This window comes from Melanotaenia boesemani, chromosome 16, assembly GCF_017639745.1.
Source record: "Melanotaenia boesemani isolate fMelBoe1 chromosome 16, fMelBoe1.pri, whole genome shotgun sequence".
Taxonomy (NCBI): Eukaryota; Metazoa; Chordata; class Actinopteri; order Atheriniformes; family Melanotaeniidae; genus Melanotaenia; species Melanotaenia boesemani.
In genome coordinates, this window is record NC_055697.1 from 7,039,813 (window position 1) to 7,063,424 (window position 23,612).

Sequence of the window (23,612 nt, forward strand, 5' to 3'; positions counted from 1 at the left end):
TGTGACTGATTACATCAATAAGTCAACTTATGATTTATTGGGTAGTTGGGCTCCTCTTTTTGTGGGGACACACTAACTAAGTGGCAATTTAGGACTGAACGCAGGACAGTTTGATTTATTACAGCTCAGTAAATGGACAATGGATGGTACAATTAATTTAAATAGTTCAATTTCTGTCCAGATTGACTCTCGTTTCTCAAATGACACTATGCAAAACTGGATCGGACTCTTGTGGAGTAATTCATGAGAACCAGGCCCTCTACACACCGAAGACAAATAACAGGATTATCTTACGTATTGGAGATAAGTCATGACTTACTTACTATAGCATATCCAAATGGTTGGAATATAAATTTAGTATGGATGCCCACTGGAGCCATGCCACTTATGTTCAGATTTACAGTCTAACAAGGGATTTGCTTGAGTTGGAAGAGAATCTACAAATTAGAGCTTTGCTGAGCATGCAGTGTGCTAAAATCATGTCAAATAGCCACCAGATGGCACTGCTTCCCCAAACAAATGGTCTGAATGGCTCTGCAGACCCCTTCCTTCTCTATTTATACCTCATTGATCTGTTATAAACAATACTGTGACCTTTCACCTGTTCTCCGGGGTCCATTACTGCTCTGTGCTCTACTCCATTATTTTTAGTTCTGGACAGACTACTTCACACGTATGTAAATAAGAAAAGTCCAAGGTTGCATCTGTGATTAGGGTGCTTTGGCTTGTAGGTAGGGTTAAAAAAGACAGCATCAAAGGGGGAAATCAGAGCAACATGGCAACCTTAATGAGTCATCAAAGGAAAAGATGAAGAGCTGAAATGGTGAATGATGGCTTTTATCTTAAAATGGCACAAAAAAAGCCAAAAGTGAGGACAAAGCAAAAGGTAAAGGAGTAGTTTAATCCAGCAGGCTTATGTAGCGTCTTAAAGTTCTTTTAAGGATAAAACACCCTCACAGGTTGCTGTGCTGCTTCCTCTTCCTGCTGGAAAAGTACACTTGGGAAAAGAAAATGCTTCTTTACACAAGACCCTGATCACTGATGCTGCTTCGCTGCAAGGTGGTTCCTTTCAGGAACAGTTTCCTTACGTTCTATGGCTGCTTTGTTTCAGCTCCCCGCAGATATAGGAAAATAAATTATGAGATTCATTCATTAAATCCAGAAAGCTCAATGAAAGCAGAGACAAAGAGATATAACATTAAACCCTTAATTCTACTGCTTCGTTTTAAGTTCTTACTCTAAGTATGTCAAAACTAACTGGAAACAAGGAGGGGGATAAATAAGAAGGGACAAGTGAGCAGTAATGGACTTGGAGGTTAGAAAGTACTCATCCTTCAAGAAGCTGAAGCTAAGGAAGATGGAGAGATGATGAGGAGATGGAAGAGGATAAGGCCATTTTTTCAGGGTACATGGATGGAGCTGAAATTAGTTTTAAGGGAAAATATTTAAGGAGAAAAATAAGTGCTAGAAGAGAGTTTACTGGACCTTGATTTTGGAACAGCAAAAGTCAAATATGGGCATGGAGTATTGATGGTTGGTTTTGTGTAATTCTTCTAAGGACCGACAAATAGGGGAGGAGATTTGGAGTGTGACTGTACAGGCAGAACTGAGAAGGATGCAGAGAAGGACAAGGTTAAGCTATAAAAATGATGCTGTGGTAGAAGGAGCTACCTCTGAATTCTAGGGCAAATGTGATGCTACAAGGTTGATCTAAGTTGGGAAGAGGTCTGGAGTTTCCTGGGCACTACATGCTGGTTTTCCCACCTCTCCCAGAAGGGGTCATTCTCCTCGCTGACTTTAATTGCAGGCCTCGGTGAGAACAAACGCTCAAGCCGCTCGCTCAAGTAACTTGAGTAGAATAACTGGGCAGCAAAGTTCATCCTGGTCAACTTTCCACCTGCAACACAAAGACTGACAAAAGCTGAATCCCTCTTCTGCTCCGGTTGGGTTGTGTCCGAGGGATAGGAGGACACTGACCGTCGCTGCTCCTACGGTATAACGTCCCTTGCTCCAGATCCCTCCCTCTTTTGCTACCCAAGAGTTACTTAAGAAGGGATTACCCATGAACACATGCATGGTGGTTGTGGAGTGTCCCTCCTGTGGTCTGTCCCCTCCCAGGCTCTATTCCTGGGCCCAGACCCGGATTACCTTCCCCTTCTGTGACGTGGCGCTAATCAGACGGTCTAAGTAGATAGATGCAGAATTAGAGTTTATCTGGGGAGCAGTGATCTGGAAGCTCAGCCACACAGAGGAGACAACTATGGACGTTGGATCAGAAGTGAAGGATTGTGGGGTGGGAGGGAAATAAAGTAGGTTTGTGCTCAGAACTTTTCCTGATTTAATTTCTATGTCACTGAAATCTGTAAGAAAAAAGATCCACAAGCAGCACTTTATCTTCTTTTTCTTTTAAAAGATGCATTTCCATTCAGCTGCCTCCAAGAAATACGTAGGCAGCGGCAGACAGCAGTCAGTGCTTATATCAGTGAAGAACAGCCAGAGAGACTGGCGTCCCTGGGTTAATTTTAGCAAAACAAACAGTCTATCACATTAACTGCAGAAAGAAACAGGTTGACAGCCAGTCAAGAGAGACTTAACTGAAAATGGTGAAGCCCTAAATTGGCTACAGCCAAAACTAAGTAGGCTCATCAGAGCTAAGCAAGATCTACACTGGACCCACGTGTTCCTCAAATTTGACCTTCGCAGCTTCAATTATGCCAGCATTTAATGGAAAGACTTCCTGGAGGAATACATGTTTGCCCCATTGACTGTAAGGATGAGCTGGAGTGGGTTGGTATAGTGTAGAGTCGAGTAAAGTTTCACAAAGAGATAAGCTCATTTTCAGAGGCGTTCTTGTGTTTGTCTAACTCTTAAATGTCCTGCAAACTGGTCACAATTAGATAATGTTATCAGATTAAAATGGTCTCTTCTTAATGTGTTGGTTGTTTGCTTTGTTGGTATGATGACCAAACACTTCACACTGGAAATTAAATAATTTATTTTTCTCTTTAAGCTGTAATGGACACCACCATCTTATCTATGGCTGGGCAATATGCTTTAGATTAAATCTCAATTTACACATTTGCTTTCTATATTTTTATACACACGCACACACACACACACACACACACACACACACACATATATATATATATATATATATATCCTGCCTTGAACCCGTTCAGACCTCATGTGATCCATCACTGGTGCAACTTGCATCAGCATTTTCAAAACACAATACATTTATATGTCTTGATGAAAACACATTTACAAAAACTACAAAAAAAAGATGAAAGCTTAACCTGTCAGATGCTTTATGTTCTATTTTATATTTATTTTAGACAATGAGGACTGCTAATATTAAATTTCTGAAAATTTAAAGGTGACCAATGACCACTAGAAGATCTCTGTCCCTGCTTCTAGGAAATCAAGACAGCTAAACCACCACGTGATAAAGCAACCCCTGGAACATAGGAGTAAATCCAAAGACAAAGAAGCTATGGACCGCAACAAAGACTAAGCACAGGTCATATTATGGAGGGTACCTGTGAAAAGATTAATACCACAGTCTCTAATTTCAAGTATATTATTATTTTTCTGATGTGTTAGTGTAACATCTTTATGCAATATCTTCAATTCACTTTGTGTAACAGTGAAAGGGTTTGAGTTCAGACTGAATGCTAGTAAATGGACTTCAACAGTAACTGCGTCATAGATGACACACTCTTATTAATCAAGAATGCCAAAGTATTTTTTTTTTTCTTTTTTTCAAGCTGGTGGTAGACTTTGTAAGTAGAGAAAATCCACAATAGGATTAGGAGAACAAAGTCAAGGGAAATCAAAGGTCAACAAAAGACTTCAAATGCCCCATCACACATATCATTCAGATTAGATTTAGCGGCTTGAAAAAAGTGGCAGAAAAGCAGCATTTGCTGGGGGGCAAAGTGGGGACACAGGGCTCAGACAAAAAGGCTTAATGAGGTCCATGTTGAGTTTACCCAGAGCCTGGACAAAATGAGCACTTAGAGTGTTCCTTTCATCTTCCTGTGCCTTTGGTGACATCTGGTCATCATAACCACTGACAGGCGTTAGACTGAACATAAAAAAGAGACATACGGATAGCAGGAAGAGGAGCGGAGGACAGAAATAGATGGTGAGAAGGTGACCCTGCCCCCAGCAGTCTGTTACACCACAGATCAGCATGACGCTGGTCACTGGATGCCATGATCCTCCAGGGTTTTGTTCTTCTTGATGCTTTGTTCCTTACTTTTTGTCTTGAGCCATCAATGAGAACCTGACTGAAGGAAACTGAATTTCAACACATTAGAAAAAAAAAATTAAAAAGTGTTAGATGCCTTAAAAACACAAAGTTGGGCAAGAGATAAAAACGGTAAAGGTTTATGAAATACACAATTTACACCTTTCTGGAAGATTCTACAAGAATGTGATAAGTGAGGGTGTCAGGATTAGATATAAAAGTGGCATCCACCTCAGACTTCACCAAAAAGTAAAAAAAAGAAAAGAAAAAAATTCTCAATGTAACTTCTGAAGTGCTGAATACAGCTAAAAGATTCAATGTGTCTGAAGAAATATCCCCATTTAAAAGCCAGGGACAGAAACCACTACTGATGCACATGAATTTTGAGTCTTCAGGCAGCACAGCATGAGAAGCCATCATGTCACAGTGATCACTACGGCCTCATGAGCTCGAGAATAACTCAGAAAACCCTTTTCACTCAACACAGTCTGCTGCATGTAAACATTTAACTTGAACTATTTTACTCAAGACAAAGCCAAACATCATCTCAGGCACAAACTCGTCTCAGATGGACAGAAAGACGACACACATGTTCTGTGTTCAGATGAGTCAACATTAAACCTGGACTGTCAAGCTCTGTTTACAAAACATGACAAACAACATAATCATGAAAATGGTGCAAACAGGAATTTTAAATGAACATATGCTACAGCCTGTTATGTTCATTCTGCACTTTTAAGATCTGCCTGGCTTCATAGACATAAGCTTGACTGGCTTTCCTCCAAAGCTGCAAAAACCTCTTTTAGCTAGTTCCCAAATTATCAAAAAGTCTAATTAAAAGATAAAGTGATGCAACAAAGTGTTGAAGTGTGGTTTTAGCACAGCATTGATAACAAACACAGAGAAACAGCCACATGTGAGTTATAGCATTTAGCATTTCCTCGGCGTGACCTTGGCCTGTATCTCTGCTTTTTATCTGTTTATAAACAGAAGTGCTTCCTGACTCTCCTCTCTCATCTCCCCACTGATCCCTTCACTCGCTTTTCCCCCAGTTTTGTTTTCCACTGCTTAAACTGTAGATCTGCTTAAGCGGCCAGACAAGGGAGCAGCGCAGGAGGCTGAAGGCAGTCTGGCTTAATGAAGATAACCATGTTTACTACGTAACAGTCTTGGCTTGTCTGTGTGTGGGGAGCAGCATGAGTTACGGACCAGAGCGAGTAAGGGAGGTCAGTTTAGTGGGAGTAACAGGAAGTAATGAATGCGATAATATGTAAAGGGCACTTTCTGATGGGGAATTGATTTTGGTTTCTCTGACTTTCTGCTGGACATAAATATTGCCTGATATTTTCAGGAAGAACTTGGCATTTGTCCATGTTTATATATTTTTAATGGGAAGCAGGTCCAGTAATGCAACAAAAGTAAAATCCTAATTCTGAAAAAACACGTGACTCTGTGTAATAATGGAAATAAAAATAGAATACAATGATTTGCAAATCTCATTAACCCATATTTTATTCCAAGTAGAACAAAAACTGCATATCAGATGCTGGAACTGAGACATTTTACTAATTTGTGAAACATAATAGCTCACGTTGAATTTGATGGCAGCAACACATCTGTAAAAAGATGGAACACCATTGTGTAGCATCACCTCTTCTTTTAACAACGTCTGTAAACGTCTGGGAAGCCAAATGTTTCTATTAGTGAAAGGTCCGGACGGCAGGCAGGCCAGTTCAGCATCCGGACTCTTCTCCTGTGAAGCCATGCTGCTGTGATGGATGCAGGATGTGGTTCAGCATCATCTTGCTGAAATCTGCAAGGCCTTCCCTGAAAGAGACGTTGTCTGGATGGGAGCAGATGTTGCTCTAAAACCTCCATGTACTTTTCAGCATTAATGGAGCTTCACAGATGTGGAAGCTGCCCACGCCATAGGCACTAATGCAGCCCCATCCCATCAGAGATGCAGCTTTTCACCTTTCTACTGATAACAAGCTGAATGCTCCCTCTCCTCTTTAGTCTGCTGAATCATGTTTTCCAAAGAGAATTTCAAATTTTGAACCATCTGACCTTGGAACAGTTTTCCACTTTTCCTCAGACCATTTTAAATGAGCTTCGTCCAGAGAAGACGGCGGTATTTTTGGATCCTGTCCACAAATGGCTTCTTCTTTGCATGATAGAGCTTTAACCTGAATTTGTGGATTTCAGGTTGAACTGTGTTGACAGACAGTGAATTCTGGAAGTCTTTCTGAGTCCATGCAGTGGTTTCCAGTAGAGAATCCAGGATCCTGATCTGACCTTTAGCCTCGGCCTATGTACACAAGGATTCCTTCTAATTCTCTGAATCTTTTGCTGATATTACACACTGTAAATGATAGGATCTTCAAAATCTTGTCAAATATACATTAACACATTTTGTCTGAAAATTTTATGGATACAGTTTGTCTCATATTGTAAACCTCTGTCAACCTTTACATCTAAGAGACTCTGCCTTTCTGAAATGCTCTTTTTATTTTATTCCTTTTTATTCTTTTTATTTTAGAGATGTGTTCAACAACATCTGATATGTTGTTGATGTTTTCTTGGGGAAAAAATATGGGTTTATGAGATATAAAAATAATTGCTTTTCCATCTTTTTGGAATTGGGGTTGTAAATAAAACATTTTTCTTCAATCTTATTATGAGCATGGATAGAAATACGTACTGGCAGCATAAAAGTCTTTACCTGACACAAAACAACAAGGAGGCAAAAACGTCTCTTTACAACAAGTATGCATGCTTTAGTAAAATTTAATTTCTGCTGGTTTTAATTGCCAGGAACAAAAAACAAACATCAGCCAGAGAGTCTTTTCTTCACAAGCCATCCAGTGTCAGCTGAACTGAAATGAGAAATGAGTCCCCTCCCTCGCACATCGCTCCCGCCCCTTCCCAGATACAGAGCTTTTTGTCCCACATTTATTGTTTTCATTAGGAAACTGGGTGCAACCAATTCAAGGAGGGAAGGATTACACACTGAACACACACAGAAAAAGAGTTTTGGATGAGAAGAAACGGCAAACTCTTCTCTTTTTCTCTTTTTCGTCTGGTTTAAAATAAAAAGAGGACCCCAGAAGTCTTTTTTTCAGTTTTTTTCTCCACACCTCTTCGGGTTTCACTCTTCATCATGACCCATCCCACCAGATCTGCGATTGGACTCCTCCTCATCGTCATTGGATACACAGCAGCAGGTAAGGGATGGAGTTGGGCTACAGGTCAGACAGGTAGAAGCTGAGAAGACACAGATGGAGAGGAAGCCGAGCTGATCCGTGTTCAGGGTGTTACCAGAGGAGGATTCACGGATCAGAGCAGCGCAGATACTTTTTATATTAAATCACAATGACTCTGTGTTTGTGCCATAAATAACAAAGGCATTTCACTGATGTGTTTAAGTGTGTATAGACTGTGACCAAGCTGTGTGTGTGTTCAGGGCTTTGCCAACACATCTGCTTCTAATCTAGCAGCAGCTCAGGCTACATTTAGTCTAACATACTCTCAGTATAGCTTCTGACATCCGTACATCTATTGTGTTGTTATAATTTAGTGGAAAATTCACAAAAATGTGGGCCAATCCTCCAGAGGCAGAGGCCTCAAGTGTGAATTACACTGACTTCATCCTGCAAGAATGGCCAACTGACGAAGCACACAAAGCAAGCACACGTTAACTTACAAACACATCCTTGGTACAATTTTTAAAAGTCTTTATTTCACTCAGGGAGGATAAATATGTCATTTATGTTTGAAACATTTAAGTAAAATTTAAAACTAAAAGACACAAATTAGAAGAAAAGAAGTTGAGTTTTTAATAGTGAGTGGAATTTATATGAGTGTTTTGTTGAGGCTGAAGCACATGAGAGAGTTCAAGTTAAAAAAGGTACCAGTTTGTATCCCTGTTTCATCCTATCCAGAGTAGTATGGAGACTGGAGCTGATCCCCACTGTGAACGGGGTACTCTGTGGACGAGTCACAGGGTCTAAAAATAATCCACTGACCTGTATTTATGCATGTAATTATATGCAAAATTGGGGGTTTGATCATGATACCATATATCAAATTAATAAATAATGATTCAACATTTATATATAAGATCACAATAAGATGCCAATTTGATTCCATTCAGGAACCAGCAATCAATTTAACACAATCACTTTCATTTATATCAAATTATTAATTACACCCCTGGAGAATACTCCACAAGCCACAAGGAATCTTCTTGTGAATCAACGGAGCTAACCACCTCAACGCCGTGCCGCTCAGCTTCAGTATCAGCTCATCAAGTGGTTGAAGTGCCAGCTGACGTGTGAGAAATGAAAGCAGCTTTGAGCTGAGATTTGAGCTGAGCTGTGAGCTGCTGAAGAGTTTTTGACTGCTGACTGCAGCTGAAACTGTCTGTCTTGTTGCCAGATTAATCAAAATGTATTTCTCAGCTGATTTTGTGACTGTAGAAAGCAGCGAGGTGAAAGTTGGAAAAGTAAACGATGTAAAAGATCCAGATGTCAGGTGATGTATAAGTTCTGCAAACAGTCAGCTGAAGCCATGAAAGTAGCACGAGCCTGTGTTGGTAAGTGTTTTCTATCAGTGTGTATGAAGCTCTAAGCTGCACCAGTTTTCAGTTTTGCACATGAATTACATCCTTGTAGTGAATCAGGTCAGAGTTTATGTGATTTCTCGACCACCTGCAACAGTTTTGGGCTCACGTGAGCAGCACAAAGTTAACGTTGTTTGGTAACACAGACTCGTGGTAACACATCCTGGCCCTTCAGGGACATTAAACACATGTGCACTTTATAGCACACAGCTCTGTTAGACTCGCTGGGTGAGAGCTTTGTCACCAACGTCAGCAACTCTCTCTCTGCAGGAAACTTTAGCATCCTGAAAAGCAGGCAGCAGTTTGCACACACTGACACTGAGATGAGATCACAGCTGTGGTTTGGATGGATTTAAGAATCCCCCCTACACGACCACTCCTTTTATTTTTCCTTGTTGATGAGGAAACCAGCAGCACATTCTGTCACAGAGAAATGAACAGATTGCTCTTGAGAACCAATAAACCCCAACATTTACACAAATGAACATCCTGTTTTTAAGTCTAGACCCAGTGCAGACTACTGATAAACCATCCGTCACTGTCAAATCAGCCCAGGCAGGATTTGCCAAGTTGTCATATGCCTGAATGAAATCAACACACCCCCGTCTGTGGGGCGCACACAGAGGCAAACATCTGCTCCATCCACTCCCCCAGAAAATCGCTGGTTCTTGGCCCGCTTCCTGCATGTTCTGAACTTGGCATCCCTCTGGCCGACAAAATGGAGCCTGTAAAATGTTTTCAAAGGATATCATAGTAAAATCAAGGCAGCTCGCTGCTGCAGCACATTGTTCAGAATGAGATAGTCATATAATTATTGAAAAAGGTTTCAGGGGTCTGTGGTGGACCGAACGACTTGTTAGGACAGTTATTGTTGTAAGTGCAGCATCAGCAGAAAAATGATTATAGGATCTAATGTTTTTGTTTAACATTAGATGTGAATATGTTCAAATAAAAAGTAAGATACCAGCAGCTACAAAGCTACAAAGACTTTTTGTGGGGTATTTTTGTGTGTTGATGTTTTAAAATGGATTTTCCATAAACTTTTCCATTTGGAGCTCTGTGTGCCAAAAAGGGGAGAACAAAACACCCCAGAGAGGGCAAAACCTGGAAGAAAAAAAACATCAGCTGGTAGGAAATAAATACATTTTTATTTAAAACTTAGAAGTCATGATGTTCAACTGACTATCCAAGATGATAAGTTGGTTAAAAAAAGTAAAATCAGAATGTTTCTCTCCTTCACAGTCCCATGTGTCTGTGGTTTACAAAACTGTGGGAAGGTTTATGAACTGAAAGTACTGGTGTACACATGACTGTGTCTTTTTCCATCAGCCGAACCTATGTGGGCAGGAAGGAGCACCAAATGTACTGAGATGATACACAAAACTGCTGAGAACAGATTTCACTGTCTGTGTGGCTTCTTTATTAATTTGATTGACGATAGTTTAAATATCTAAAATCTTTCCAACCAGAAAGTTTGTCTAAGGATCATCTGTACTAGTTTTGGTGGAAGTTTGAAAAGAAAAAAATGACTGTTTGAAAAAATGAAAACGTGAGAAAAACCTGATGACAAGTGAACGAGTTTGGCTGTCGTGCCTTCGCGTCAGGACAAAGATATTTTAATAAATCATTGATAAATTGATCACATTCTGCCTTTTTTAACTTCTTATAATCCAGTCCTGGGTGGGTGTATATTTAATCCACTATGTTTAGTTTTCATATACTGATACTGAGATGTAACCCCAGAAGCATATCCAGAAGATTATTTCAAAGATGGTCAATCAATAGTTATGACTGTTGGCAATGTCCAGCAGGATCATTAGCTTTGGTTAAAGTCAGTGTGTGTGTACAGGTATTCTTGGGTGTCTGGAAACCATTAAACAGCTCTGAGCCCTTGGTAACATCAAAAACAAAACTCTGCTTACAGATTTGAAAAATAAAATGAATTCTGAAAAAGAACTATTTGGTATTAAAAAGACAAAAAGTCCTTCATCTCGAAGAGGAAAGAAAAGCTTTAAGCATGACTCACATTGGAGAGTGGACACACAAAAAGACAAACTGTGAACTAATCAACACAAGTGCAGCTGTTCATGTAGCTGATGGCTGAAAAGAGTAACACAGTGTTACCCACAAACCCTTAATCCCCACTTCCAGTCTCATGTTCGTCCGTATGTCACACACTGGCCAGCCATAACATTGGCTCTATTGACGGATAATTCAGCATCCATCATCAAATCAAATCAAATCAAATCAAACTTTATTTACAAAGCACCTTTCATGCCACAGGCAACACAAAGTGCTTTACATGATTAAAAACACTTATACATATTATTAATAAAACAAGCCTTTGCATACATCAAAGTAGAATTTCATAACAATAACAACACTCATTAAAATATTTCACACAGTCTCACGCACACACGTATACACACACACACACCAAGAAGTCATCCCCCCCCCCCGCCACCCTTTTGTGTCCTACTTGTTTTCTGACATTGCTCTCGTTCTGTCCACTTCTCTTTCTTTTCCTCTCTTCCTCTGATAATCTCTTCTTGTGTTCTTTCATTCCATCAGCCATGATGTGTTTATACCTGCTTGCTAGCATGTGACCAAGTGGCAACCTCGGCTGGTAAAATGGGAAGCCTATGCAGAAGCGCAAAAAAATTGCAGTTTACCTCTCATCCGCTAGGGGCTGGCTCTAAAACAGAGTCAATCCCCATAGACTCCCATGTTAAAAAGGCCAACTTCACAGCAGAAATGTTTAAAGCCTGGTACAAAAATCCATTTTAGGATTAATAGGTCAAGTTTACCTTCATGACAACTGTGAGGGGGGTGAATTTTTTTCAAACTCATTCCTTTGGGTGTTATTTAATCTTGAAATTCGGCATAATTAGGGGCGTGTCCTTTTGATTGACAGGTTTCCAAAATCCATGGCAAGAAGGGAGAGTGCAGCACAACCACAGTATTTAGCTGGCTAACAGCACGCCTTAGCTTTAGCCCACCTACCTCTGTTAGCTGGTTAGCTACCGTTAGCTCCGGGTTAGCTCGGTTAGCTTTTAGCTATAGGCGGCTGGATTTTGGAGTTTGATGGGTGTCAATCATCAACCCCCACACTTACAGTCCCCCTCTCAGTTCCACCTCTTTACACATTTTTGGATTTTCCGGGAATGACAACACACGTGACACTGCCAAGATGGCGATGGTGACGCGGTGTCCTGGATGAAAAGGTGATATGGTGTGGTTTCTCAGCCTCAGGACACCACTAGGCAGGAGCCTCTCCATGAATGCACATTACAGATGACATCAAATGAGTCTGGAACAAAACCTTCTAAATCGGAAAGTTGTGTAATGCGTCTTTAAGTCAGAACATACATATTTTAATTTCAATAGTCAACTCAACTTACACTTCATTCATAAAAGCAACCCAAAGTGCCTTACAGAGTAAAAAAAACATGAAATTAAAACTGAAATAAAGCAATAATGGTTAAAAATGGTCAATCATTAATAACAAGTTGCAATATTTAATAATAATATATTGATAAAGAAAGAAGACAGGTGTTTACTTTGGTTCCCATGTTAACAAACTTAACAAGCTACCAATCAGAATTGTGTTAGCCAATAAAAATTAGCCATAAGATGTTCTCTTCTATCTGTGGAGGACAAATCTTCCTGCTTGTTTCATTGACACCATCTGCAAACTAACACTCATTACCATTTCAGACATGAATTGTCCACATTGTTTCATCCGTGAATCAGAGGTAGAAATTATTTAAAAGTTCAGGCTACATGTTGTCAGTGGCATGCTGCCACTAAGATGGTGTCAGAGATTGGATGCTTGGAGTCCTGTGAATGAATGCAACCTTCTCCTCAAATAGTCTGGCTTCAAAGAGAGCCAGATAATTGGAAACATAACTGTGAGAAGGAAACGGCTGGAACAATTCACATTGCCTACCCGCCCCTGCTGAAGTGAATTTACACCAAGGACTTGTGAAGTCTAAAAGAAGATTTAAAACATGGTTTTTATTTTAGACCCCATAACAGTGACGGTCCAAATAAGTGACAATTTTTTAATGGAGCCCCACCCCTAGTCTAAACCTGTTCTGAGGCCTTGTTATAAAATCAAAACCAAACTGAACTCACACAATACACAGTAGCAATGTATTAACACAGGGGCGGAGCTAGAGGGGTGGCCACCTCTGAAATCTGATTGAACACCTAATACATGTAAGGATCATCAATGTCACAACACCAGTTTGTAGTAAATTTTAAAGTGGTTTCCTTATTGGACATCCTTTAATAATCCTGACATCCTGACAAGAGTTCTTGTCCCTGTGTCAGTACAACAGCTAATGCTAGGAAAGGCTATTAATCTGATGTTAGCATGAAGCTATAGCAGTGCTGTTGTTATATGGTATACCTAGATTAGTTTAAAGATAAAGTGGGGAAAACATGTATTTAAGGACTACACATCAACTCAGTTAATCAATATTTTCAAATCAGAGCTAAAAAAAAGAGTACCTCAGTATCTAAGCTAGCAATGAGTAAGGTAAAGCTACAGGATCCATTTTAATTTAAACAGGAGGCTAGCGAGGCCACTAGATAAGTTTAATGCAAGCTAAGGCATGAAAATGTGGAGAAATAGCCAAAAAATAGTTTTATTTTATATATGAAGATATAAGATTGAAAAGAAAGGGAGATATTACAAACTTTTTTGTAAAGAGGAAGAACATAGACTAAGCCAAGACAAACCCCATCCCCGCTATCAGCCCAGACAACTTCCAATGTAGAGCCTGCCACACAAGTCATTGTGGTCAGACATAAGGATCCAATCTACCACCACCAGACAGCAAACCAGAACTGATCCCCCTACTACCACATCAAGCTCCACTGCACCCCATAACAACCAGCTTACCTTTCTATGGACCTTTTTGAACTTGCAAATATTTCCACTTGGTGATCCATATTATTAATCTAAAGATGTTTATTTCTCATGTCTCTCGAATGTGACCACAGTAATCACAGCATTGTGTGTGTTTGTTTTTCTTAGTTTATGACACCCCCTGATAAAGTCTTGCCCACCCCATGTATAAAAGTCAAGGTCCTTCACTGTAATAACATTATGTCCGTAAGCTAAACAAGCAGCTGCAGGCAGAGTTGGTTCATTTTGTTTAGCACAAACACTGGAAGTGTGAGAAAACAACATGGCTCAGTTGAGGGGTAACAAAATGAGTCAGCACACACCTTTAAGGTTGTTTACGCAGAACAAGAAGTGAATTTTCACCTCTAAACAAAGCCAACTATACTGACGCTAAAACTGCAAGCTAGCTAGCTCGGACATGCCAAGAATGTGTGTCTCTGTGTGCTTTAGCTCAGCTCAACCACTGACTGAACTCTCCACAGCAGGAACTCCGTTCATGAAGCCGGATTTCACATTGTCTGACTTTTTCTTCCAGACTCTTAATGAAGTCTTCTTTTCTAAAAATAGTCTGAGTTGCAAGGATCACTTGAGTGGGGCATCCTGGTACCAACATGTCGAGGCAGAGGACTTGGTGGACTCTACACAATAATGATCTCTATGGCTGCAGACTACAGCAAAAGCTTTATGACATTCAGAAAAACCTTTTCAGAAGTTCACTCGAACAAAGAAGAAAGCTTTTATTATCAGTTCTTTAGCTGGATGAAATGAAAATATAGTATGTGACTTCTTGTTTAATCAATGTAAGAAGAATTTAGTCCCAAGAAGACAATCCCCATGGTGAAGCACAGCATCAACATGAAGCCGAGTGCATTAAGATTCAGGAAAGAAGCTTCAAGCAGTCTGCAGAAAAACAGAGCTTTGCAGTATTAAACAAGTATTTTAAACATACAAACAAAATCTTCAGAAAATAATTAACAAGGTACAATATTGGCAGTTTGGAGAGGCTCAGGCAGAGGCAAGATCTAAAAATACCCTGTCGATGGCATGAAGAACTCTCATACCTGGAGATAGATGCAAAAATACACTTTGACCGCTGGGATAGCAAATAAAAAGTTCATTAGCTTTATAACTGACAGACAGGATAAACAATCCTGGATTTCTGGATTTTTTGTAATAAAGCAAAGAAATAAATTCATAAATCGCTACAAATTAAAATTTTTCATAGACATAAAGATATGACATAGACATGATATATTTTATATCCATGTACCTGATTGCCATGTTGTGTCAATACTTGTTTTGCCAACGTAAGGTTCCCTTTGAAACTTAGGTATAAGTTTTGGGGTCCTTCGTTCTGGCCGCCCTGGACTGCTGGTGCCTAGTGGGACCAACAGCTGCCGATCTTGGCCCACAAGGGCTTGTGCCCTGCGATCACAGGGGGCTCTAGCTAGGGCCCTTCTCTGCCACCCTCTGGGTGGGTCCGGTGTAATTTTTGTGGTGGGGTGGCTTGGGTTCGTGCACCGGGATTGCTGCTGATGGCCTGGGTCTCTGGGCCACCCTAGTCTGCTACAATCACACTCATCTCTGCTCACTCCTCATTCCTCATACTCTGCATGTTGACAGTCACTGAGTTGTCCAGTGGGTTTATACACTAAGACCTACTTTTGTTTAGATTTTTTGGGAGTGTGTGTCTGGTACTATGGTTGTTGTTGTGATACATGTTTGTTTATTATATTTTTTTTTCCACAGCTTTTTGTCTCTTATAGAAACTCTTAATGATTGTCAGCTTAGTTTACCTGTAAAAGCTGTAGGAAATTCTCTGGTGTGTTTATGTACAGGTGTAGCAGTTGGTTGTCTGGTGTCATATTGGACTGAAGGGGTCATTGCCTTCTATTTGTTGTGTCTTTGCCTCCACTTTCTTTTTTCTACTTTCCTTTTTACTTTGTTTACTATTTTGTCTTTTTCTGTCCCCTCTGGTTAGGTCCAGCAAGATTACATAAATTCCAATATTCAAATTAAATTAATAAGAATTTAAAAAAATATATGATTTCAAAAGAAGCCTCATACCCATTAAGCTCCCCTTGGCACAGCAAATTTGCTCAGCACAACACCACAGCCAGACCACCACTGCTACGATGCGGACAGGACAAGAAAAAAAAAAAAAAAAAAAAAAAAGAGAGAAACAATAATAAAGAATGAAAATATAACTGTTACTATTGATCATTAAACCCACAGGATAACATAGCAATTGTATGATAATTAGGCATTAGTGAGAAAGTGTGTGGATGTGTGTGAGAGGGTGTGTTTGGATTATATTTTATTTTCAGTGTCAGGACTACTTTAAAGTTAGACTTAGAGTTAGAGTTAAAAAAAAAAAGCTCCTAATTCTTGTTCCTCAACTCTGTTTACATTTTATATCGCATTGCACTGGACATCCTTAACACTCTGCTTCACATCTGTTCTGTTTTCAGCACCAGACTCTGACCTGTGGCCTCGAGTGGTGCGTTCAAGCGCCTGTCAGGAGCACACGAACCTTCACAAGCGCCTGGATGTGGTGGAGAAGGTGTGGCTTGAAAATAGACCTTGGATTCAGCCTTCAGTGATTTGAAACCACCATAGTTCAAGACTTTTTGTCTCATTTTGTGCTGACAAAGTTGCTAAAGAATTCTCAGCATCTCTTTTGACAAAGCTGAGGCTCTCATCCCGCACCAAGTCTTAATTATTATATATAAATACACACACACACACACATATATATATATAAACACAAAGAACATGTTTTCCCAATGAGTTACTACAGTGTTCCACTTTCATCTTATCTGACAAACCCACAAACACTAACCCTACCTTACGAGCAGTTTTGGGCTCCTGCTTTATTCATATGTTTGTATTATTCATAAGTGATGATTCTATTATTCATATTACAACTGATTAATGTATTATTCATATGTCAACCACATACACATACACTCTGCCTTCTGTCTCCTGCAGAGGGTGGAAAACACTGTTGAAAAGTTGGAGTCTGAGCTGGCTGTTCTTCTAGAGGCTATTGATGCCCCACAGTGGCGCCCCCTGTTGGAAGACACAGGGGAGCCAACTGTCGACATCCTGCAGGATCCAGAAGAAAAGGGCCAGTCCTGAAACAAGCGTCCATGAAGAGAGGACTTGACCTTTTTTTTTGTTTAGAAACAGTGCTTGTTCATATATTCTGAATTTCTATATAAAGTATGTATCTTTACAAAGGGCAGACTTTTACACAAAGCCAAGCTGCTCTGCATTATTTACTCTCAGTAATCCTTTGACAGCCTCATCTCGTTCCCAGTTAGTCCTACATTCCTCTTCCTGCAGTCATGGGCAAAGCCCATGTGTATTTAGAGATGAATTCACATGATCTTTGCTACCCTACACTGTATGCAAACAAACCATCAGAGCTGTAACCAGGTTTATAAATGACACATAGACGCCGGATTACTGTAGGGAGATTTATTTCATTATCAAAGCAATTAAAGCAGCATGTTTTTGAACACACAGAGCAGTTTCAGTTGGTACATAAACAAGGCTTTTCACTGATTCTCTGTAAAAATCCTGCAGCACAAGAACATTTTGCAAACTAGGATTACAAGAAGGAAATAGGTGGCATAGATCACGTCGTCTTCTTGTTTCATTTTTCTCGACAGGGCACTGAGTTTCCGACTGTATCCACAGAGCTACGAGCATCACTCAGAAAATGGTAGAAGAGGAAAAAATTCTTAGCATTACGTCTTTATTCAAACACCTAAAGGCATCCAGAACATTAACACACAAAGAAACACATTGGGTTTGCAAGCACTGTCCAATTAGGAATGATCACTGATATTGAGGAAGAAATGCCAAAACTGTAGCTTAGTATTGTAACTTAGAGAAAAGCTAAACTTAAATCAACTGGCAAAAATCCACTTTTTTTGTCACTTACAAATGATTAACATGTAATTACATCTATGCTTTCGGCTTATGTTGGTAACTGATGTTGTGGTGATCGATACCATGAGTCTGTGAAATAGCCAAACTTTCTACTCCACAAATGGAGACGTTAATTTTTATGTCTTTAGTATTGCAGCAGTTTCTGTATTGGGGTGAGGAGATAACTTGCCCCCAATTCCAAATATTCTTTCTTTGCTGCACAGACAAAAATGCAACACTTAAATCCACAACAGAGCATCAAACACGACAGCTGACCTCATTCCACTCGTCCACTAGGGTATGAGGCTTTATATTTGACGAAAGCATAATGTCAAAAGGTATTGCATATCACCTAAAAATATCATGCCGTCCATGTAACACTGGGATTACAAGAATTGTACAGTTTAGAATTAAAAAAACTCACTGTCCAGAAATCGTCACGCAGGCCAGTTATCATCTGATTTTGGACTGTGTCAATAATCAGGTGAGGTGTGCTATTATCCAAAAAGCTTGTGCATGCACAAATTAGCCATTAGGGCTCAAGCTCCAGGCTTTGGCAAAAAAATCAGGCTTATATTGTTAAGGTACATGCAGAAAAGATAAAGCACGGCTCAACACTATTGAATTCAGCGCATACTTTGGGAGACCTGAAAGATGCCACTTTATGCCCCTTAAACAAAGCTTCTAAATCTAATAATTTCATATAGTGTAAAGAAATCGTTCCACATTTTGGGAAATACACGTATTTGCTTTTCTCTTGGGAATGATTTGGAGAAGATTTATACCAGTCTCCTGTCTGTGTTTTTACTCTGAAGCTGGAAGACCACTACTGCTAGGTCTCTTTATAAATTTATATATTTACTGTATGCTTTAGCAACCCTCACACATCTAACCCTAAAGAAAAACAACACTCGATCAATGTTGAAACAATGTTCCTCATAGGGAGGTTATTTGAAGAGATTTGGCTGAGGAACCAACTGACAGAGCCAATCTTCAGCATAGTCAGCATAGTTGCAACTAAACTTTAAGTTTATACAGGTCTGCCTTGGTCTGAATAACAAACAATTTGTTATCAGAGGATGTCTGCAAGGCATTGCACAATACTGGAAACTAAAATGGACATGGAGTAAAGACAGAAATTGCTTCCACCAACGGGTCTGAACTGGTACACATTTTTATGCATGTTCACAGGCAAAAACATAGGAAGGATGCCAGAATAACTGATCTGACCCATCCTACATTTTTGGGTTCCTTCCATTTGGGTCCTAGTCTCACCGATCCAACCCAAAAGAGTGGAGTTTGACACATTGCATCTGTTGATTGGTCGAAAGAATCATCATCCCCTGTGGGACTCAACACTAAGGGAAAAGCGGCAACTATCCCATTTTTTGTTCTTTAAAGCCACATGCAAAGAAGAGAGACCATAAAATGCTTGATGTCTACCATTCCCCTCAATTGTGTCTGTGTTGTATTCTATCTTGTTATAATTCAAGGAAGGCATCACGCCACTATGACACCACGCTATAATGTATGTAGTTGACACATTTATCACTATCAGGCTGATATGCCACCTATCGGGTAAGGGTATGGTTGGCTGTGGAAATGCAACAGAGTTTAGAATTCAAATCGTCCCATACCAAGCAGAACCCCTTGGTGGAAATGGGGAATTAGTGGAATTAGCAGGAAATTAATAACTACATTTTCACGGGGGTTAAAAGAACATGAAAATGTACCATCAACAGGCAAAAAAATGATGGGAACTATTAAGACAACAAATAAGAGTACTCTTAAATTTATTATACTGCTGCAATGCACAATATAGCGGAGAGGCAGTGATTTTTTTAAATACAATTTTCCATTATCAATAGTAACAACAAATTATAAAGTTGCAGTTTTTGCTTTACATCTCATTACCCTCTCATTAAAATCCATGTAGGTCACTAAAGGCTTTCCTAATTGTTGATATTTTAAAATGGGATAAAGATTTCAGGCAAGTGTAAATAGCAAGAACAATGAATTCCTAATGCCCTAAATGGCATCTAACTTCAATGAATAGCAACTAGCAGGGCCACGATGTAGCTAGTGCAGCTTCATTACTGGCTCCCCCAGAAGTTCACGATCAACATACCTGACCATGAAAAACCCTTTTATAAAACTCAAAAATAATTGCATAACAATCCTATCCTAACTTAGCTTAAATGTGTTAGCATTAAACTTTGGATGGATCTTAGTGGTCCATTTCCTGTGCAGTTGATTTTCAAGCCAAGCTAGGTTAACTTGATCAGCCTAGCCTGGCTAATGTGTTTAGCCCAGCACAACATAGAGGCTAAAAGCTCCAGATTTTGCATTGCTTGCCCATTAAAATTAACATAAGGTGCTACAGGCTTTCCTATATATATATATATATATATATATATATATACAGTGGAAATTTGTCTAACTTTAATGATTAGCAACTTGCAGTGTTGAGATGTAGCTGGTGTAGCTTCTTCATCACTGGCTCCCCCACACTATCAACCTGCCTCCCCACTAAAGCTCACTAATGAACACATCATCCATTTTTCATTTTATTTGAAAATGACTGAATATATGTATAATCCTACACTAAATTAGCTTGTGCTAATTGTATTACTTTGTGTGCCATCTCAACAAACAACCTGTTTTCTCCAGAATAAGGGCTTCAGTTAAGTGTTTTCTAAAAAAAAAAACCACATTGTTAGACAGATAGAATAACAGTAAACTAATTTTAAACTTTGGACACATCTTAGCAGTTCATTTTCCTGTGCTGCTGGTTTTAATTGAAAGCTAGACTAATGTAATTAGCCAAGTCTGGTTGATCACTTTAGCCTAGCATAACATAGAGGCTAAAAGCTGCAGTTTTTGCATCTATATCTATTATCAACATTTATGTAAGCCACTGAAGACTTCCTAGCTGTAGTTTTTCAAATAGTACCAAGAGACTTATGCGATTAGCCCAACCTGACATTTAGCAACACACAGACACTAGAGTGGTATCAATCTTCGTATTTAATTCTTTTTAAGACACCAATTGGGTGTATTTCGCAATATGTCTCACCATAACTTTAAGGTCCCTTTTTACCTGATATTGACAGTTTATACGTAATCACATTATGATTGTATATAAATGATAGTATCTGTAGAAGGAAAGGACTTCATGTTATACAGGCAAAAAATAAACATACATTCACACACTCAGAGTTCCTTAGAAATGGTTATGCAAATGTTAGAAAAGCTTTGGCATATTTGCCTACAAGTTGTGCCTGCACACTTGGAAAGAAGAGTAGAATGAAGCTGTGTGAAGCTTCATACAGGTCTTCCTTAAGTTTATACGTCGAGTTTGCAGTCCCACATAAAACTGTGGTGAGTTTAATTACCTACATTGAATGTTATTTACACGGTTTTCATTTTGTTAGGCCGTAGGATTTTAAGGTGGTCTTTTGCTACATATTCCCAGGTGTTAAGACTGAGATTAACGGTACCACCTTAAATATACCAATATAATTAAGACAAAGACTAGCTTTTCTATTTAGTCTGAAGTACCAACAGCTACAAACTAAGCACAGCTCCAAATCAAGCTCTACAGAGAGATTTTTTTTTCTAACCAAGCACTTAAAAAGATGAAACCAAGTGGAGCACTTTTCTCATAAATTCTTAAAGAATGACAATGCTAATATTTATCCCCAAAACTGAGTCTTGCATGTTCTTGGGGTCAGAGCACGGAACAGGGCCAAAAAATTGTGCAGGTCTTCTTAATCGATGAAGATATAGACAAGCAAAATCTTCAAGAGTGGTTGCTGTACTGATATCAGATTAATTACATTACCTTTTCATGATAAAGACGTTGGAAAAAAGAAACAGCTGGTTAACACTAAGGAAAATCCTGACCCTATGATGCATCCATGGTTACAATATGATTTGACTAATACTGATTATCATCAACAGGCACAACTTTAAACAGGTTTACAACATGAAACCGGCCCTTATCACTTACTGTAAATGTGTCTCTGAAATGATGCTGCAACAGGAAGAAGGCGCTCCAGGAAAAAGTGAAAAACATTTGCCCCAAATTAGGGCACCGGAAGAGGGAAGTGAAGACATAGGCAATAACATAAACTGATAACCTTGGTGTGCTGAATAATTCATTTGACCCCGTCAGATCTGGAATAGAGAGGCTGGGAAAAAAGAGAGGTGCATCCAACAGAACACTACCCCCCCTCTCCCAAAAAAAAAGTGAACTGCTATTGCTCAGGAAATTGGCATGCTTCTGTTTATGAATGACACATAGTAAGTGATACCTTATTTGTCATGCTATAATGTTACATTGCATAGAAGTTAGAGCTTACTCTAGGGTGGGTGGGTACAGGGGGCAGGGACTCTCTGAGACTCTGCTTCATTCATGCCTTACCAAAAGGATGCTACAGAAAGAAAAGGAGAGGGGGACATTGTGGGAGCCATTTAGCGTCCTGCTGTGCATCAAGTCACCCCCACTGTGCAATTCCTCCGATCTAGGCTACAACAGAGGAGAGAGGTGAGAATATATCAGTCGGCATGGCACAAACTCTGCAGTGGCCAGAGAGGCCCGCCATCGTCATTGTGAGGCGATGTGGTGCTAGCAGCTGCCGGGGGAGGAGCACACGGAGCCGCACATGCTCAGTTTGGAGGACGACTCGGGCTCTGGCTCGGGATCGGGCTGCAGTTCCGGTTCGGGAGCATCCTCATCGGTGGCAGCGGTTTCCGCCTCTCCATCCCCATCTCCACTTGCATCGTCACCCCCGGCCTCAAGCTGACCCTCCTCCTGACGCCTTTTCAACCTCACACAGACAAATAAATAGATGTTTAAACACATACACAGTCTTGGAAACCGAAAGTTCCTCCCATTTGTATCAATTAATTTTTTTTCAGGTCTACTGAGCACATTTGGTCCTCAGAAAAGTATTTAAACTAAACATGCATGAAAAGAAAGTGATAAGAGCTGAATGTAATGAGAGGCCATGACTGAATTAAATTCTTTAGTACTCTTCTCTGCTGTGCATAATTCTAGATATTACGCCCTTAATTATAAATAGAAGTAGATTGCAATTAATTAGAGCAATAGGATATAATAAGACATTTGCCACTGATGAGGATTTTAGCAACTGTGCAGTGGCAGGACCTGGTCCATAATAAATGAGACAATAATTGAGTGTATTACTGAACCCTCTCTTTACGCTACAGAGAAGAAATCTTTACTATGATTTATGACCTGTATAATGGTTACCTGTGATATACCGCATATATTTTACTAACAACTACAAAAAATTACTCATAAAGTATTAATCCACAGAGTAGCAGGCTCTCTAAAAGCCCTCTGTCATCACTAATTTACATATCCATGTTGTTTCATTAAAAAACATGGGTTGTCAAACAGGTCTGGAGTTATAAGCAATACTACCCTGGTAGTTGAATGCCCTCTCATGTCAGATAGTTCAGCAAGATACATTGCACGGTCTACAGTTTTCTATGATAGCGTGAATAAATTAGTGTCTCATCCCTCTTTGCCTTTAGCAGCTGAGATAAGCTGTCTGGGCATGTCAGCGTTCACTCAGTGATTTTACAGAGCTGTGATGCTTCAGGGTTTTCAGCGTCAGCTCCACATTCATTTGTGCAGTCATGGTTTAAGCTCAGGTAACACAGACACTCTTTATTACAATGGAAAAGAATGCTCAGTTTGTAATATAACCATTGGTTTATTACACAGCAGGACCAAATTAAACACTGTGGACTATTACACAATGGGTTTAATCAGGATTGATCTGACCATCGTTAGCTGTTGTATTAAATTAAACTGAATAACTAACCTTCTTTCCATCTATCTATCTATC

General features: G+C 39.6%; 2 protein-coding genes across 2 annotated transcripts in view; one reads left to right on the forward strand and one right to left on the reverse strand.

Annotated features, from left to right (window-relative positions):
• The first annotated feature begins 7,200 nt into the window (after positions 1–7,200).
• LOC121655783 (placenta-specific protein 9-like) lies at positions 7,201–20,171 on the forward strand. Its single transcript, XM_042010625.1, has 3 exons — positions 7,201–7,479; positions 16,263–16,354; positions 16,783–20,171. Exons 1-3 carry the CDS (start codon positions 7,416–7,418, stop codon positions 16,930–16,932), a joined length of 306 nt encoding a protein of 101 aa, XP_041866559.1. The 5' UTR covers positions 7,201–7,415; the 3' UTR covers positions 16,933–20,171.
• The window catches only part of LOC121655782 (serine/threonine-protein kinase 32C-like), a 134,132-nt gene continuing 130,685 nt past the window's right edge, over positions 20,166–23,612 (reverse strand). The window contains exon 12 of the mRNA XM_042010623.1: positions 20,166–22,562. Within this exon, the coding sequence (XP_041866557.1) occupies positions 22,361–22,562 (202 nt within the window). The 3' untranslated portion in view covers positions 20,166–22,360. The remainder of the gene's footprint in view (positions 22,563–23,612) is intronic.